The sequence below is a fragment of the Microplitis demolitor genome, chromosome 3 (genome assembly GCF_026212275.2).
Source record: "Microplitis demolitor isolate Queensland-Clemson2020A chromosome 3, iyMicDemo2.1a, whole genome shotgun sequence".
NCBI classification, from domain to species: Eukaryota; Metazoa; Arthropoda; class Insecta; order Hymenoptera; family Braconidae; genus Microplitis; species Microplitis demolitor.
The window spans coordinates 23,825,259-23,842,316 of record NC_068547.1 but is presented as its reverse complement, the minus strand read 5'-3'; the positions used below and the strand labels follow the sequence as shown (position 1 = coordinate 23,842,316).

At 31.1% G+C, this 17,058-nt stretch overlaps 4 protein-coding genes across 6 annotated transcripts; 1 reads left to right on the top strand and 3 right to left on the bottom strand.

The window, feature by feature from the left end:
• Positions 1-217: 217 nt before the first annotated feature.
• LOC103578917 (calcium permeable stress-gated cation channel 1) lies at positions 218-3,505 on the bottom strand. Its single transcript, XM_008560163.2, has 7 exons — positions 3,223-3,505; positions 2,959-3,073; positions 2,599-2,819; positions 2,242-2,521; positions 1,206-2,138; positions 625-1,134; positions 218-564 (listed from the first exon to the last, which is right to left on the bottom strand). The coding sequence occupies exons 1-7, from the start codon at positions 3,249-3,251 to the stop codon at positions 346-348; spliced, it is 2,307 nt and encodes a 768-aa protein (XP_008558385.1). The 5' UTR covers positions 3,252-3,505; the 3' UTR covers positions 218-345.
• Positions 3,506-3,715: 210 nt separating this feature from the next.
• LOC103578916 (ATP-binding cassette sub-family C member 10) lies at positions 3,716-9,660 on the bottom strand. The gene is made up of 11 exons (XM_008560162.3): positions 9,572-9,660; positions 9,280-9,435; positions 8,946-9,178; positions 8,543-8,873; positions 8,216-8,473; positions 7,855-8,128; positions 7,334-7,795; positions 6,986-7,254; positions 4,431-6,899; positions 4,234-4,373; positions 3,716-3,974 (listed from the first exon to the last, which is right to left on the bottom strand). The coding sequence occupies exons 2-11, from the start codon at positions 9,415-9,417 to the stop codon at positions 3,857-3,859; spliced, it is 4,692 nt and encodes a 1,563-aa protein (XP_008558384.1). The 5' UTR covers positions 9,418-9,435; positions 9,572-9,660; the 3' UTR covers positions 3,716-3,856.
• Positions 9,661-9,777: 117 nt separating this feature from the next.
• Positions 9,778-15,677, top strand: LOC103578915 (vacuolar protein sorting-associated protein 35). 3 transcript variants are annotated; one of them, XM_053737754.1, is made up of 13 exons: positions 9,778-9,867; positions 9,993-11,030; positions 11,096-11,261; positions 12,116-12,314; positions 12,401-12,524; positions 12,591-12,786; positions 12,877-13,155; positions 13,246-13,482; positions 13,710-13,858; positions 13,932-14,418; positions 14,489-14,908; positions 14,973-15,116; positions 15,198-15,677. In XM_053737754.1, exons 2-13 carry the CDS (start codon positions 10,063-10,065, stop codon positions 15,381-15,383), a joined length of 3,555 nt encoding a protein of 1,184 aa, XP_053593729.1. In that variant the 5' UTR covers positions 9,778-9,867; positions 9,993-10,062; the 3' UTR covers positions 15,384-15,677. The 3 variants fall into 3 exon arrangements, with proteins under 3 accessions (XP_053593729.1, XP_008558382.1, XP_008558381.1); XM_008560160.3 differs by lacking the exons at positions 9,778-9,867; positions 9,993-11,030; positions 11,096-11,261 and adding an exon at positions 11,575-11,656; XM_008560159.3 differs by lacking the exons at positions 9,778-9,867; positions 9,993-11,030; positions 11,096-11,261 and adding an exon at positions 11,580-11,656 and having other exon boundaries at positions 12,095-12,314.
• Positions 15,678-15,844: 167 nt separating this feature from the next.
• On the bottom strand, positions 15,845-17,009 carry LOC106693751 (essential MCU regulator, mitochondrial). Its single transcript, XM_014442787.2, has 3 exons — positions 16,875-17,009; positions 16,389-16,808; positions 15,845-16,148 (listed from the first exon to the last, which is right to left on the bottom strand). The coding sequence occupies exon 2, from the start codon at positions 16,682-16,684 to the stop codon at positions 16,415-16,417; it is 270 nt and encodes an 89-aa protein (XP_014298273.1). The 5' UTR covers positions 16,685-16,808; positions 16,875-17,009; the 3' UTR covers positions 15,845-16,148; positions 16,389-16,414.
• Between the last annotated feature and the right edge of the window lie 49 nt (positions 17,010-17,058).

The following is a 17,058-nucleotide window of genomic DNA, read 5'->3' as shown; positions in this document are numbered from 1 at the left end:
AATCAATAACTTTTTTAATAATTATTAATAAAAATATATACTCGAATTTTTTTTTCATTAGAAAAAAAGTTTTATAAATCATATAAATTATTTTCACAGATCTCGAGTATCACTTTTTGATCGTGTTTTTGTTACTGATTTTGTAATAACAATAATAATAATAATAATAATTGAATTAGTGAAACAATAAGTGATGTAATTAATAATATTGCTAAGTAATTTAAATACTTAAATAAATAAATTTTAATTTTAAAATAAGGTGACGTTAATTTTAAATTGATAATTCAGTAACATAAACATGAATGATAGTAAAAAATAAATATAGTTATTTTTATATTTTTAATTTTATGTACCAGTATCTCTACCGTAATTTTGGTAAAGTTTTGGACTGTCTTGAACCAATGATGGACTACTATCTGCCTGACTATTATCCGTTGAAACAGTTACTTGAGAGTTTGATGTAACTGATATTACTTCTTCAGTAATAAATGAGCCATATTTCTTCCGTAATACTGGCGCAATAAAATTCTGACCAGTTGAAAAGTCACGTTTAACTATCTGTGGCTGAAATGAAAATATAAAATGTCAATTACTATTTTAAATGCATTAAATTAATAATAGTACCTTTGGTTTTGAAGCTGGCAGCGTAGCTCCAGTTACCAGGCCTAAAATACTGGCAGCAAGACCACTAAGTTGAAGAGCCGCGAGAGGTGACAAACCTTTTCGGACCAAACCAAGTGCCAGAAGTGCTGCCTGTGCTAATACAGGAGCGGCACCAGCAGCACTTACTGCAGCACTGGCTAATTTACCACTTCCACTACTTGGTCCATACGCAAAACATAAATTATGGCGATCGACCAGATGTTTTATCAAAAAATACAAAAGAGCGAATGGTGTTATTAAAGGACATGCCATACTGTACACTGTGGTCATTGTAAACACAAGTAATAGCCATGCGTAATGTGCACCAAGTGGGAATTCCCAAAGTACAGCTTTTCGAACGTAAACACGTTCAGCACGACTTCTTGCCATGCAAAGTCGAAATGTATATGATATTAATTCTGGAAATCTTACAAGCTCGAGACCACAACCAAATAAGGATGCAGTAATCACATAATTCACAAAAAGTGCACCCTAAAAATTTATATTTTTATTTATTTAAATTTTTTATCAGTCGTAATTACCAATGTGTAGTTAAAAATTACCTGATCAGCTAAGAAAATACATTCCCATTTAATAGTTGAATTACCAAAAATAGGACCTTCTAAAACAGCTTGAGCACTAGTCAATCCTAGACTAGGTAAAATAATTACCATAAGTAATAAAAGTGATAGGGTTTTTTTCATCACCGCATTATTTAAACCACTTCTTGTCCAGTGTCTCACTAATAACTCACTACGTCCAACTAGTACTGGCATGAGGGCCGTGATACTCACAAGCATGAGAGTCGGAAGAAATGTCGACAATACTGAACCCAAATTTTTGAGTTCCGGAGTTATGTCCAATTGATCTAAAGCTGACATTACGACAGCTGGAGTTGTTACGAAGAACAAAAAAATAGCTAGCGCTAAATTAATAGCAATAGCATTCAAATACCAAAAAGGTGTAGGTATATTCAAATTTTCCCAGAAAATATCTGAGGGAGCTGGGGCGTAATTGACAACCCACTTTATAGCCGGTGCTGAACGTAACTGACGGCGCATTGTCCTCGCAGCTCCAGGTGTTCCCAATGTTACAAAAGCTATACCCAAAGGTTTACTTAAAGCAACTTTTTTTTCTTCTTCAGCTAATGCTGTCAATCTTATTTCCTCAGCAGTATAAAATTCCAGTGCGTCTATTTTTTTTTTGCAACAGCATCCAATAATTTGACCACACGGATGTGGATATAATTTTAATGGTTCTTTTCTTTTGTTATAATTCTCGCAATACAGTCTAGCCTGTTCTGCGCAATCACGCTGAGCTTCTAAAATTGACAATCTTTTAATATCATGAGCTAGGGTAACATCTTCAACAGTAAGTGTAGGAAATGCTTCTTTAAAATATTCTGTAAGACTATCAACATTGCATTGGTGCTTTGGGATTTCACTTATCAATAATGTCCTAGCTGCCAATTCCCCAGAGGGTCGTGCATCACGGACCTGTTAATAGTTTTTTTTTTAATTGCTAGTTTATAAGTAAATGGAAACATTGTCTTATTTGATGAGCTCTAGAGTAGAGAGTAAAATTTTTAAAAAAATTTACCTGCTTCATAAATCTTCTCATAACAAAACTACCTATAGGTAAATATGACATAACAATAATTGTATAAACCCACATCCAATTGGACCTCGCATCTACATTAGATAAAGTTGTAAGACTAAATGTTTCATTGCTATCACGACGCATAGTACCACTATAATTAATTGGTAATGCAACACACAGAGCAACAACCATCATCATAAATGTCAAGACAATAAGATGACGTTCAAATGTTACGTAAAGTAAACCATCCGGTCCTGCTCGTCTTAATAATTCTCTGTCACTATAAATGATAATTTTATTATTATTATTATTTTTATAGTGCGAACTGTTAAAAAAAAAGAAATAATAAATACTCACTTAACTTTGAAGGCAGCGACAACCCATGAAAAAAATCCCCTGTCAATAGTTGACAGTTGAGCACTTACTGATGCCTCCGCTGTCCGGACATCATTTTCTTGGGTTTCTTCATTGTCACCGAAAAACAATTCCATCCATCTATTATCCGACTTGTGTAGCAAAGCTAGTCGTCCATAATTCCATGCTTTTTTTCTCAGTAAACCAAACAAAAATACTAGACACTAATTGGAAAAATTAACCAATTAATTTGAATAATTAAATTGCAACGTGAAATAAATTTTAATTACATAAATTATTTGTACGGAAGGTTGAACAATTTATGCAATAAAATAAAAATATTATTTTATTTATTGTACATACTAGAAAACCAATTAAATTAAATAGAAAGTTTGCTGGAATACCAGCGTAGATATCTGGTATTATTGTCTGATTAAATCTCCGTGATATTATACAGGTTTCAACAGAAGGTGTGTAACTAAAAATAAAAAATACAAAATAATTGAATGTCATTTGATTATTATTTTAAAATCAGCGATAACAATATGCGACTGTTGTTTTTTTTAATGTCCAAGATATTTTTTATTGTTTGTTTGTAATGAATAAAGTAAAAGTTTAAAAACTTACTTTGCGTAGGATTGATTTTCGGAATCCATATTTATATTCTAAATTATTAAGTAACTTGGCTCAATTATTAAATGCAGTGTAAAGTAAATCATGTTCGACATGTGTCAACATGACAGCTCACAGAATCTACTCTTGCTGATGATGATTGTTATATTTTCTTTGTCAGTATTACTTTTGACAGCTTTCAGATGGAATACTGCATTATAAAAATAAATATCACTATGCAAAAATTCATTATTTGCTAATAGCTGCTACTGTACTGGTCTGGTCTATATATCATTCATCTGTGCTGCCTCTTGTTTTTATTCTACGTCATGTATGTTTTTAGATTTATTATTCATTCGATTACCAGTAGGAAATTACTTCCAGAGACCTCCTTTCATAATTTTAAAAATCCCGCGTCAAAGAGGGGCTGATATTAAAAGTATAATAAAATAATTTCATTTATTTATCTATCGATCTAGTAGACTTTTAATTATTAGATTATATAAATTTTATTTTTTAGTAATATAATTATAATTTATAATAGTAAACATCGATCTTAAATTAATTTATAAAAATTTGTATACTTATAATATTCTATAAAAATATTTACAAGTCTCTTTTTTTACAATTAATCACATTGTTATTATTATTATTCATTCTCAGTGAATTCTTGATTAGCGAGCTTATAAAAATATGAATGAACATCGTCTAATAATACATTTGGTTCATCGAATTCTTGTACTTGACCAGCTTCCATGACTAATACTCTGCAAACCAAAAAAAAATGATCAGTTATTATTATTAACTATTTAAAAGCATTCTCAGACAATGCCATCCACTTTTTAAAATATTCAATGACTCATCAATGAAATTGCCCATTTTCAATTAATGCTTTAACTTTTTTTTAAATATTAAAATTTGAATACGATTATGACAGTTTAAGGTCACTGAATTTTTTACAAAAATGGAAGGTATTGTCTGAGGATGCCCGGAATTTAATTGAGTATCAATAAAAATAAATATTACCTATCACAATGCATGATAGTCCGTATCCGATGAGCTATAGTGATAACAGTGGCGCTTCTGAAGGAAGACTTAATGGTTGTTTGTATAGCTTTGTCAGTTTCAGGATCAACATTTGCTGTAGCTTCATCAATGCAAAGTATCTGTAAATAAATTCCAATGTTATTTTTATTTTAAATATTAATAAAAATAAAACTTACTCTGGCATTGTGTAATAGCGCTCGTACTAAACAAAACAATTGTTTCTGTCCAGCACTTAAATTACTACCGTTTTCATCCAATGTCGCTCCTAATCCGCCAAATCTATGAACTAAATTACTGAGCTTACACTTTTCCAGTGCTTTATATATTTGAGTATCTGGATATTGATCGAGCGGATCAATATTTTCACGTACTGTACCAGAAAAGATAAAGGGATTTTGTGGTATAATTGATAACCGGGATCTCAAAGCATTGAGTTGTATAGTATTAACATTGACATTGTCAATGAGTATTTCACCATCATCAATATCAACTAATCTGAACAGTGAATTAAATATTGAACTTTTTCCCGCACCAGTACGCCCGACGATTCCAATTTTTTCCGAAGGTCTTGTCATAAATGAAACCTTGTTTAATGACGGTGCAAGATGTTCTCGGTACTTAAGAACGACTTGTTTAAATTCTACAACACCCTGACTAGGCCAAGCGTAAGGAGGACTATCACCAGCTGGATTCTCTGTAGGAACATTATCAAGATATTGTTTTATGCGTTCAACTGATATCATTTCCCGTTCAGTTTCTGTGAAAACATTTACAACACCAGATAAAAGCCCAGTTACTGATAATGCATATGTGATTACTAGACCAATTAAGCCTGGATCAGCAACGTCGAATTGGTGCTGCAGAACTGCCATCACACAGACACCAGCCAGAAGTGCTATGGCAATAAATTGTAATCTGAGTCCGAGCCATTGGCCAGCAGCGATTGATGCAAAGCTGGCTTTCTGATTAGCTTCTAAATATAATTCATTCTCGTGCTTAAATCGCGGCACAACACGAAACGCTCGGATACTACTTAGACCTTGTAGTGTTTCATTGAAATGAGCGTAGAGAGGTGACAGTGAAGTACTTCCCAGACGTTTTAATTCTCTTGACGTAAGACGGTAGTGGTTTTGGATCCAGTGATAGATTGGCACCAATGGAGCTAGAATTAAAAATATCCAGGGCAAGCCGTAAGCAGTGACGATTATGGTACCCATTAATGCAAAAAACTGAGCAAGCAATATATTTGCGACGAATGGAAGTGAGTCATCTACTGTATACGTGTCTGATGAAAAACGGTTCAATATTCGTCCAAGAGGTTGAGAGTCAAAGAAACTCGTCCGCCCGCGCATTATTGTTTTCAATAATTGCTTGTGAATTACTATGGCCGCATGAATGCCTCCGTAAGCGAACATAAAAGCACGGATGAGCGTGAAAATTGAATTGACGGAAGCTAAAATTCCGTAGATCGTTAAATAATATTTAACCGTATTATCGGTTTCGAAGTAGGCTTCAAGTAATTGGTCTCGCGGTGATGAGACCGCCGAGTGGTTGATTGACATGTTGGAGTGAGTCACCCAGAATGAGAGCCACAGGTCATTTACGTTCTTGGAGCTCTGCATCAAGAGCATTGCAAGGAATATGGAGATAGAAAGTGAACGTCCAATGGCACCTAAATAAGAACCGTACACTCCTAATCGTACTGTGCCTCGTTCAACTAATTCTTCTTCTAGCAGCGGATCAATGGTACCGTGGTCATCTATTTCATTTAATTCTTTACTCAAGTTTGTAATAGATTCAACTTCTAATCTGTCCACAGACTCTGATGACAATAAATAATCTTCAAAGTCTCTTAATACTTCGTTGGGGAATCCTTGTTTTATTATTTTTCCTTTAGCCATTTCTATCACTAGGTCAGCGTGAATTAAATACTGCGTCTGGTGAGCACATAGTATTCGGGTTTTATTTTTTAATAGACCGAGAATGACATTTTCGAAAATGTACTTGGCTACTTTAGAATCAAGTGTCGCTAGAACATCATCCAATAGATAAATATTTTTATCAGCATACACAGCGCGAGCCAGAGATATCCGGGTCTTTTGACCTCCGCTCAATGTATTACCGGCTTCGCCGATTCCTGTTAAATCTTTTTTCGGCAGACTCATCAACTCGTCCGTTAACGCACATGCTTTGAGAACTTGTTTGTATTTATTATAATCATAGGCTTTGCCAAACAAAATATTATCCCGTATTGTACCACGTTGCAGCCAAGGATTCTGTTTTACATAACCGAATCCTTGGTCAAGTTCACTTATCGCAACGATGCCATTTAATTTTGTTATTTCTGCTAACAGTCCATCTAAAAGTAGTGATTTTCCCCCTCCTATTTTTCCCATCACTCCTATTAATTGGCCTTTTTCTATTTCTACATTTAAATTTTTTAGAATGAACGTTTTATCTGTTGCAAAAGTAACTGTTTTTGTTTCTGTAGACGTCGAAGGATATGGCAATATTTCATTTAGATTTTCTAGCCCTGAAAAATTATTTTCTGGTGATCCATTTACGGAAAATGTAACATTTTTTAGTAAGACGTCGACTCCTACAGGAGGATCTGAATAGTAAGTTGAAGTATCCAAGTCTGTTAGCTGTCGAATAAAAAATAATTTTGTTAATCTAAATACTTGTTTGTAATTGGATTAGGAAATACTGATGAGAAAACATATTTATTTACATCTAATAGTCTCTGGATACGTTTAACTGAAACCCATGCTTCCGTAAGACCGTTCAGTACCCATGGGAATGCATTTAATGGTCCAATTAACATATTTAATAAAGCCATACTTGTAAATACTGTTTTAGCGTCGAGTACATTTCCAAGCAAGACGTATGTTGAAAAAGTGAGAAGTGAAATTAAGACAGGTGTCGTTGCCCAAAAATATACACAAAGTGCATCTAAATATTTCCGGCCTTTTAAATACTTGATTTCATTCTCTCGAAAACCTGTCGAGGATAAAAAATAATATTAACTTTTAAAGATAAATTTGAAAATATTTTTAAGTGGAAATTAAACTTCACCCACGTAAAATACTGCGTAAGAAATGTTCTTCCCAGACGTTTAATTTAATGGTAGTCATGCCTCGCAGAGTTTCTCCAACTAATCGCACCCTCTGGTCTTTGAATTTCATCATCTTTGTACTTAGGTCACCAATTTTATTAGCAATAAATTTATTAATGGGTATTAATATTATAGTAAAACTAATTCCAGCCAAAAATGATATTCCAATTTGGGTGTGAAGAAGGTAGAGTGTTACGGCCAGTTGTAAAGGAATACTCCAGAGTGTATGGAAACTGGGACAACTGTTGACAATTCTGTCACTGTCTGTGCTCATAAAATTCACTATCTCTCCCATTGTGAATTCCTGATTTAATTTAACACTAGACGAATGCAAAATTTTGCGGTACACCAGTGTAACTATTGTACTGCGGATTTTTAATCCGACAATACTCATCCAAAATGTAAAGTGTGCGGTAGTAAATGCTCCTATAAAAGTTTTATAATTTTATTCCTTATTAAATATAAATAAAATATTTATTATTTACCGACTACAGAAGAGAGAAACATCGCAGATGCATACAAATATCCATAAGAAAGTGGTTCATTTTTATCCTCAATAAATCCTACAAGTTTGTTCAGTAAAATTGGACCGACAAATCCTGAACAGTCTGCTATGAATTTCAAAATACCCACAGCATAAAATTGCCATCCAAAGCACTGATGCAAAAGTTTAAGTAGATATATATTATTACTTGAAGAATCTATTCGCTCCGGTTCATCTTGTTCAATGTCAACATAAATATTTCTTTTTAATCGAGGCTAAAAAATAAATAAATACAATCTTGTAATTCTACGCGACTCAATGCAGATTAAAAATAAATCATTAAAACAAAAAAATGACAGTACTGTTTTGCGGATATGTTTATCAATATTATATACAATAGAAGCCGTGGTAATTGATTCAGGAAGATCGTATAAATCATCAGAATGTTTCAATGATCCTCTGACACCTTTTTCCATCAGAGGAGTCACCCAGTAGAATATAAGTTTCGATAAGAATGTTTCATTTTCCATAGCGGTACCAAGATAATTTGGATCCTGGTCATTAGGAAAGTGGACGTACGATGAAGTTGGTGAATTTAGTAGCGCTGTGTGTTCACCAATCTACAATTTTATTAACTATTTTTAATAATCAATCAATTTTTTGAATTAATTAAACAAATTTAAATGAACCTCAGTGTATCTAGTAGACTGATCAGCCCTAATTTTATTTGGCAGCAGCGTCAAAGCGTACAAAGACATCAGAGTAACCACGACAATACTAAATCCCAGTGATAAATGCGGTAGCACATCATCTTCATCGTGATGTTTAACGTGGGACCGCAGCAGCAGAGCAGACACTCCAATCAACATGAAGATAAGTGCTCTTATAATAACTGGTCCTCGTAAACTCAAACGTGGTCCTCGTTTCAGAGTTAATATAAAAAGAAAGTGGACCACCCATGCCAACCCTTCAGTTCCCGCGACGATGTAGTCAATCGGTTTGGCTGACGTCGCCTGATTACTTAAATTTATAATAATTATTTAATAAAATATAAGTTTAGTAATTTATTTCATTTGATTATTTATACCTTACCTGGGAAGAATTGTATCATTTGATGAAAATTTTTTATTATGTAGATTAACTGGTGACATTGTTGTGTTTGTGAGTATTATGTAGGCTCGTATTATTGGAAGAGTAATTAGACATCCTGTTATTATTAATCGTAATGTAATAGCATAGTGTGAAAATCTGTCATATGAAATTACTGAACTCTTTTTTCCACAATAATAAGCTGATGTTATTGCTAGCAAAGCTAATGTTGGTACCTGCGATAAATATTTATTATATTTATTTTAAAAATTAATTTACAATAAAGTAGAAGAACTTTAACTTAAAAAATAAGTAAATAAATTAATTTATAATTTACTTGAAGGCATAATTGCTGAAAACATAAACTAAGATCATTAGTATCAGGATTTATAGGATTTAAACTTGAATTATTTCCACATAAATTAACCCAGTTCCAAGTCCATCTGCTCTGACTGATAATTTCTAGATTATCCATATTTCTATATGATAAATCCTTAAAAAAATATAAATTACTTTAATTAAATTATATTACACAAAGAAAATTCAAATATATTTATTGACAGTTAACAAAGATACAGTAATAGAAACTTTTTTAATAATTGAATTAAAAAAATGAACCTGATACTCACATCTATTTATTGCGAGAAATGATTATAATAAACTACAACATTTTTAAATAAAGATTTTATGCCAGCTCTTTTTTTTATCTAAATATAATAAATATATATTTTTAAAAAATACAAAATATGTGTTCTCAACATTTAATTCAATTGTTTGGTTATGTTTTAAATGACTAAGTACTCAACCGGACGTTTGCTGACAATTATCTCTTTATATTTCCTCTCATATAAATTTCAAAATAATTTATTTATTTACTTAATATAATATTTGAACTGCTAGTTTTTTTATTCAAATTATTAACGAGGTAATTTATTGAATCAGTTGTAAATTTTTTTAGTTGTTAATAAGTTATTAAATGTGTACATTACTTGTTGCTAATAACCTGTAATTTGATAAGTTATGAATCATAATCATTTTTTTTTTTATCAGATAAGCTTATTTTTGCTGATGATATTGATTTCAGTTGGTTGATACTTTGAGCAGCATTAAAAATTTTGAAATGGATCAATTGTTAGGTGAAGAAATAAATAAGCCAATAGTTCATGTCAATGATGATAATAATGATAATGATGATGATAATGAACAAAAGAATAATGGTATTGAAAAATTATCTCATGTAGAACATGAAATAATAAATTGCGTTGCTAAATCATCAGCTGTATTTAAATGTCAGCATAAAGATGAGCCGGAATTGTCAGTTGATGAGAAGAAAAACATAGCTTGGGATTTGTTGAGTAAAAGTCCCGTTCAGTTTCTATCACGATTCGGTAGATATTTAAATAACGAATTGTTAAAGTACTTTGAAACTGATGATGATAAAAATGATTATGAGATCGCGCATTATATAAATAAACTTAAGAGATATTTTGATAGTACGAGCAGAGAAATAGACAAAAAGAATAGACGGTATGAAGCTTTGAAGCTATTAGTTGAGAAAGGGGAATATTTTAGCGAGACTGCTATGATGAAACGTAATCCTCTGCTTTATGATAATTTAGTTGGCCAGTATTTGACTGATGACCAGAAAAGGGAAAGAGATTGTGCTGGTACTGATGATCACACTTTGGTTGATGTACTCATGCAAGGCATTGAACGTGATCAGGTTGAAAGGTTGATGCAAAGGCAGGAAGATGATGAGAATGAAGTTATGGAGGAAAATGATTCTGATTCTGATTCAGAGTCTGATGACTGTAAAAATAAATTAAAACTTAAATCTAAAACTGTTTTAAAAAATAATTTACGGTGGGGTGAATTACCTGACGGAAACTTACGCAGTAAATCTGCAAATGTAAATACTTTTGATGATTCTGATGAGTCGACAACAGAAAAAAATAATTTAGCTTTAGGTAACAATAAATCACATGGAAAAAATATTAAGACAAAGGAAATAAATATTTTACGTAAAGAATTTGTTACTCATATGTATCAAAATTTTTTAAATGGACATGACAAAGAATTTGACTATAGGTAACTAGTTAATTTATTATTAATATGTCTTATTAATTATATCTTTAATATTGATATTTTTTCAGTACTGTTGATGACAATGAGGCGTACGATAACGTGGAGTTGAGAACTCAGGATGAAGAAGAAAAGTACTTTGACTCTGAATCACCGGAACTGATTAATTCACCGAGTGTCCAACAGTCTCAGGACGACTCTGAAGATGAGCTGGATAAATATATGAACTCGCTCAAGGTCGATTAATATTTATAATAATAATTAGAAGAATTTGTTGTTTTTCATCGCAGACTCAAAGTATTATTTATTTCATTTAGGAGCAAACGAATATCACTCAAGAACCGCCTTAGAAACTCAACATTGTCTTCAATTATCTTCTTTTTTTATACTCTACTGATGTATTTTCTAATAAAAAAACAATATATATAAAAGATGAAAACTTAATGAAATTAAAGTTTACTTTATTCAAATATTCCCCGCGTAAATTTGAAAAGTATCAGTGGCGCCTTCAATGACAGATACACTGACAGGACAACATTGTCTTGATTTGTGTTGGTGTAATCATAATTTGGAGCCTGGTGTGTACAGTGAACAATATAAAAAAATTACATTTTATTTGTATATTAATAATGGTATGTAATTTTATCTATAAATATTAAAATAAATAAATTTATCTACGCATGTGATTAATTAAATACCAGTAGACTTATATTAATTGAGAAGCTGATGAATGTCTTGTAATTTTATTGGATGTCAGAGGTTACGTATCAATAATTGACTTGATTATCAATTAAAATAATTTAGTATATATTTTTTAAAATAATATATATATTTAATTAATTATCATACTAAACAATCATTCGTACAATCATTGAATTTAATTCCAATGATCTACTGATTTGATTTTAATTTTAAAAAAGATGAAACTATTCTTACTCTCTAATATTTACTTGTTTGGGATTAAAAGGTTTCTTTGATAAGTAGAGTATTGTAATGAAGCTAATGTAGATGTAGTGCATGGTTGAGTTGAATGGCTTTATTAGCATGGATACCTGGTATTTTCCTGGTAGGTATCATTATTTTTTTCTCAGCCGATGACACCAGTGATGTCGGGACTCGAGGAGCAGGAGAAATTGCTCGAGGACGCTATTGGAGTTGTCAAGGTCCAGGCCTTCCAAATGAAGCACTGCTTGGACAACGCCAAACTGATGGATGCTTTGAAACATGCATCTACAATGCTTGGTGAACTGAGGACATCTCTTTTAAGTCCCAAAAGTTACTACGAGCTGTGTATCCTTTTTTAAGTTCATTTATTGAGTCAATTTATTGTTTTGTTAAAAATTTATTGTTTCCTTAATTTAACTGTCAAAAAATAGACATGGCGATAACTGATGAATTGAGACACTTAGAATTATATTTACTAGATCAGTATCAAAAGGGAAAAAAGGTTACGGATTTATATGAATTAGTTCAGTATGCAGGGAATATTGTTCCTCGTTTGTAAGTTTTGATATTTTTATATTTATATAATATATCTTAGTATAAATAATTAATTTTTTTTTTTAGATATTTACTTATTACAGTTGGATTAGTTTACATAAAAACGAATCCGTGCTTGAAAAGAGATTTGCTGAGAGATTTAGTTGAGATGTGTCGTGGAGTACAACATCCACTGCGTGGTTTATTTTTGCGTAATTATTTATTACAATGCACGCGTAATATACTGCCTGATGTTGCTGAAGGAGATGATGAAGAAGGAACTGTTAGTTTCATTTTTTTTTTAACGGGAGTCATCGTTTAATTAAGCCATTTTATTAATAAAATATAAAATAATTTCCTGTATTTGCTTTAGGTCCGCGATAGTATTGATTTTGTTTTGATGAACTTTGCTGAAATGAATAAACTGTGGGTTCGTATGCAACATCAAGGTCACAGTCGTGATAAAGAACGACGTGAACGTGAACGAGAAGAGTTAAAGATTCTTGTTGGTACTAATCTTGTAAGATTAAGTCAACTAGAGTCAGTGACTCTTGAGATTTATAAAAAACTTGTATTGCCGGGAATATTGGAGCAAGTTGTCAGCTGTAGAGATGCTATTGCTCAAGAATATCTTATGGAGTGTATTATTCAAGTAAATATCATTTTTTTTATTTTCAATGTAATATTTAAATTAGTGGATTGATAACGTCAGTTAATGATTTTTATTTTAAAAATAAATTAGGTATTTCCAGATGAATTTCATTTACAAACACTCAATGCATTTTTAAAATCATGTGGTGAATTACGCAATGGTGTTAATGTTAAAAATATAATAATATCATTGATCGATCGTCTTGCGACGTTTAGTCAACGGTCTGATGGTGTAGGAGGACCCGGTAGTCCAAGTCAAGCTCCAGGGATCCCACAAGACGTCCAACTATTTGACGTTTTTAGTGATCAAGTTGCTACTATTATTCAGGTATATTGATATTTAATTTTCATTTGTTCAATTGCTAGTTACCGCTACTTGATGATGACTGGATACTACACAATATTTGAAATAAATTCCGTGATATTTTTTATTAATTCAAATAGCTCTTACTCATCTAGTTTAAGTCTGAGAGTTTTATATATTTAATATTTGTTACATTTATTGATAATTTATTTTTTACTATCATTAAGTCATTATATTTAATTTAAAAATAGACCAGGCAAGATATGCCGCCGGAGGATATTGTTTCACTACAAGTTGCATTGATAAACTTGGCCCATAAATGTTATCCAGATCGTGTCGATTATGTAGACAAAGTATTATTTACAACAGTACAAATTTTCCAGAAATTAAATGTAGAAAAGTAAGTTATTAATTACTATTAATAAATCCAGTATTGATGTTTGCTGATTAAAATATTTATTTTTCTTCTGTAGGTTGGAATTCAATAGTGCTGTGTCAAGAGAATTATCTAGACTGATGAAAATTCCTGTTGACAATTACAAAAATATATTAACTGTTTTGAAATTAGAAAATTACGCGCCGTTACTTGAGTATTTTGATTACGAAGGAAGAAAACTGTTGGCTGTCTATATAATAACAAATATATTGGACAATGAAACATTGATACCGACTCAAGAGCACGTGGACTCTGTTCTATCTATGATTGCGCCGCTAGTTCAAGACCAACCGGACCAGCCGAATATTGAAGAGGATCCTGAAGATTTTGCCGAAGAGCAAGGTCTTCTTGGACGTCTTATTCATCACTTTAAATCTGAAACTGCTGACCAACAATATTTGATTTTGAGTGCAGCGAGAAAACACTTTAGCGCTGGTGGTAATAAGAGGATTAAATATACTCTTCCAGCAATTGTTTTTCAGGCTTATCAACTTGCTTTTACTTACAAAGCCATACAAGATCAAGTACTTAAATTCATTATTATTATTTTTGTCTTTAAAAATTATTTATAGTAATAATAATTTTTTTTTTAAGGATGATATGTGGCAGAAAAAATGTCAAAAAATATTTCAATTCTGTCATACAACAATATCTGCTCTGATGAAAGCTGAACTTGCTGAATTACCACTACGATTATTCCTCCAAGGTGCTCTGGCTATTGGAGAAATACGTTTTGATAATTTTGAAATGGTCGCTTATGAGTTTATGAGTCAAGCTTTCTCGATATATGAAGATGAGATAAGTGATTCAAAAGCTCAATTAGCTGCAATAACATTAATAATTGCCACGTTCGAACAAATGAGCTGCTTTAGTGAAGAAAACGCTGAGCCAGTAAGAAACCAGTGTGCTCTTTATGCCAGTAAATTATTACGAAAACCAGATCAATGTCGTGGAGTCGCTACATGCTCTCATATATTTTGGTCAGGAAAATCTTTAGCAACTGGCGGAAAAGAGGTAATGCTTTAATAATTTATCTGATAAAAATATGCCGAGAAAATTTATTGATAAATTATTTCAGATGCAAGACGGGAACAAAGTTCTAGATTGTTTGAAAAAAGGGATACGAATTGCCAGTCAGTGTATGGACACTTCTGTCCAAGTACAACTTTACGTAGAATTGCTCAACCATTATATTTATTTTTATGAAAAAGGAAACTCGTCTGTAAGTGCAGTTTCCATTACAAGATTTAAAAGTTTTAATTTTCTTGATAGGTTCGAGTATAAAATGATAAATATTTTTTAGGTGACTGTACAAATTTTGAATCAAGTAATAGCAAAAATAAAAGAAGAATTACCGAATTTAGGAGTAAGTGAAGAGACGGAACAAATCCAAAAACATTTGGCAAACACTTTAGAACATTTAAAAAATAGAATGAAGCTCTCAGAGTCCGAAGCACTCATACAAGCATACAACGACCTTGTTTTATAATTTAAATAACTTTTAAAATTTTAATTTATATGTGATTTTGTAAATATACAAGCAACTACGAATTCAAGTCTTACGTTTTTATGTAAATTAGTAATTTGAGATTCAAAAGTATTGATCATGTTCGGGAATCTCTCTTGGGTACTAATCTGTCATAAATTTATAAAACTTATACATTTATTTTTTTTATTACAAATAATAGTAATTGTAATTATCATTAAACTTTATAAAAAAAGTTTTAATATTATTATCATGATTTTTAAAGAAAAATTTTGATAAAGTTGACACTTGAAAATATTAAATCATGAATATACATAAATATTATAGTTTATAAATTTTTATCTGTATATTTGTTGTAATAAATTTATTAATTGAAAATTATAATGTTCATAAATTTTATTACAGGAAATATTTATCGAAATTTGAGAATTTAAAAAATATAAAATTTTAGTCAATAAATAAAACACGAATTTTTGATAAACATTTGTTTTTTATTGACAGAATTAATTACACAGTTGATATAATGATTAGCAAAAATAAAGAATAAATATAATAATTAGTTTGTTTAACATTATAATTAGTAAATACATTTTAGAGATTTGAAATAATAGCCGGAATAAGCCAAGTCTATAAAAAGTACTGAGCAAGCATATAGCAAGTACTTTTTCTTCAAGTAGCAAAGATCTTATGTACCATCCCAATGATAAAAGTATAATATATTTATAAATTCTAGCATTACATCTTGATCGTTGGTACCTGTAATTACAGCTAAAAAAACATTTGAATTATTTTTGTAAATGAAAAGTTATTATTAAATAAAACAGACAAGCCGATTTTTAAAAAAACATTAAAGATTTTTACCCTATCGCTGGCACATTCTAGTTTATTATTAAACCTTAAAATCTTTAATTATTTTTAAAAATAAGCTGTCAGAATATTTAATGATCGATCTTCATATGGACTGATGGATAACTACGTGATATAATTATTGGGATTGATTAAAATTACCTTTTATTGATCGCTAAGGTAATTAATTAATCATCATCGCCGTCATCATCTGATGGAACGAATAAATCGTTTTCTTCTAGGAAGTTTGCAATGTTTTTGCTAATTGTCGCTCCAATAAGAAGACCCAAAGATACTCCAGCAACCACTGCGACTAGTCCAAGTGGTTGGGTTTTGGGTTCAGGAAGAATAGCTCCAGATCTCGTTGTTATAAAACTGTTCTGTTTGTGCTGCTGCATATTTATTGCTTTTAAATCGTTTATTTTTTTGAAAAGTCTGCGTAAACTCAAGAGCGACATTTTTTAAAAACTAAAGTGTCTATTATAGATTTTATTTTTTTATTCACTGCTCATTGTTATAATAAAAACAGCAGAAAAATTCAAAAAACAAAAGTAGCTGTCAGGTTGAAACAATGATTTAAAACTGTTGATAAAATACAGAGTTAGGAGAAAATTGTTTATTTAAATAAATTTTATTAAAATATTGTACCAAGTTTTTTTTTTTTTCACTGAAATTTTATAAATTTATTTTAGGACGCAGCTCGTGTGAATGTATATTGATGTATACCGTTATCTTCACGCGAATTTATAAAACGCAAATGTATGAACGGATATATATCAACTTGCTGATCTAAAGGTTCATTCACACTTGGCGAATATATATCCTGAAGTTA

Excerpts from the sequence above, each read along its gene's own strand:
- LOC103578917 (XM_008560163.2), bottom strand. The coding sequence starts at position 3,251 with ATGGATTCCGAAAATCAATCCTACGCAAA. Across the intron at positions 2,820-2,958 it reads TTAATTTAATTGGTTTTCTA|TGTCTAGTATTTTTGTTTGG; the intron begins GTATGTACAATA and ends TTTTCCAATTAG. Across the intron at positions 2,139-2,241 it reads TGAGAAGATTTATGAAGCAG|GTCCGTGATGCACGACCCTC; the intron begins GTAAATTTTTTT and ends AACTATTAACAG.
- LOC103578916 (XM_008560162.3), bottom strand. The coding sequence starts at position 9,417 with ATGGATAATCTAGAAATTATCAGTCAGAGCAGATGGACTTGGAACTGG. Across the intron at positions 8,874-8,945 it reads AATGATACAATTCTTCCCAG|TAATCAGGCGACGTCAGCCA; the intron begins GTAAGGTATAAA and ends TATAAATTTAAG. Across the intron at positions 8,474-8,542 it reads AGTCTACTAGATACACTGAG|ATTGGTGAACACACAGCGCT; the intron begins GTTCATTTAAAT and ends ATAAAATTGTAG.
- LOC103578915 (XM_053737754.1), top strand. The coding sequence starts at position 10,063 with ATGGATCAATTGTTAGGTGAAGAAATAAATAAGCCAATAGTTCATGTC. Across the intron at positions 12,525-12,590 it reads GGGAATATTGTTCCTCGTTT|ATATTTACTTATTACAGTTG; the intron begins GTAAGTTTTGAT and ends TTTTTTTTTTAG. Across the intron at positions 12,787-12,876 it reads GAGATGATGAAGAAGGAACT|GTCCGCGATAGTATTGATTT; the intron begins GTTAGTTTCATT and ends TATTTGCTTTAG.
- LOC106693751 (XM_014442787.2), bottom strand. The coding sequence starts at position 16,684 with ATGTCGCTCTTGAGTTTACGCAGACTTTTCAAAAAAATAAACGATTTA.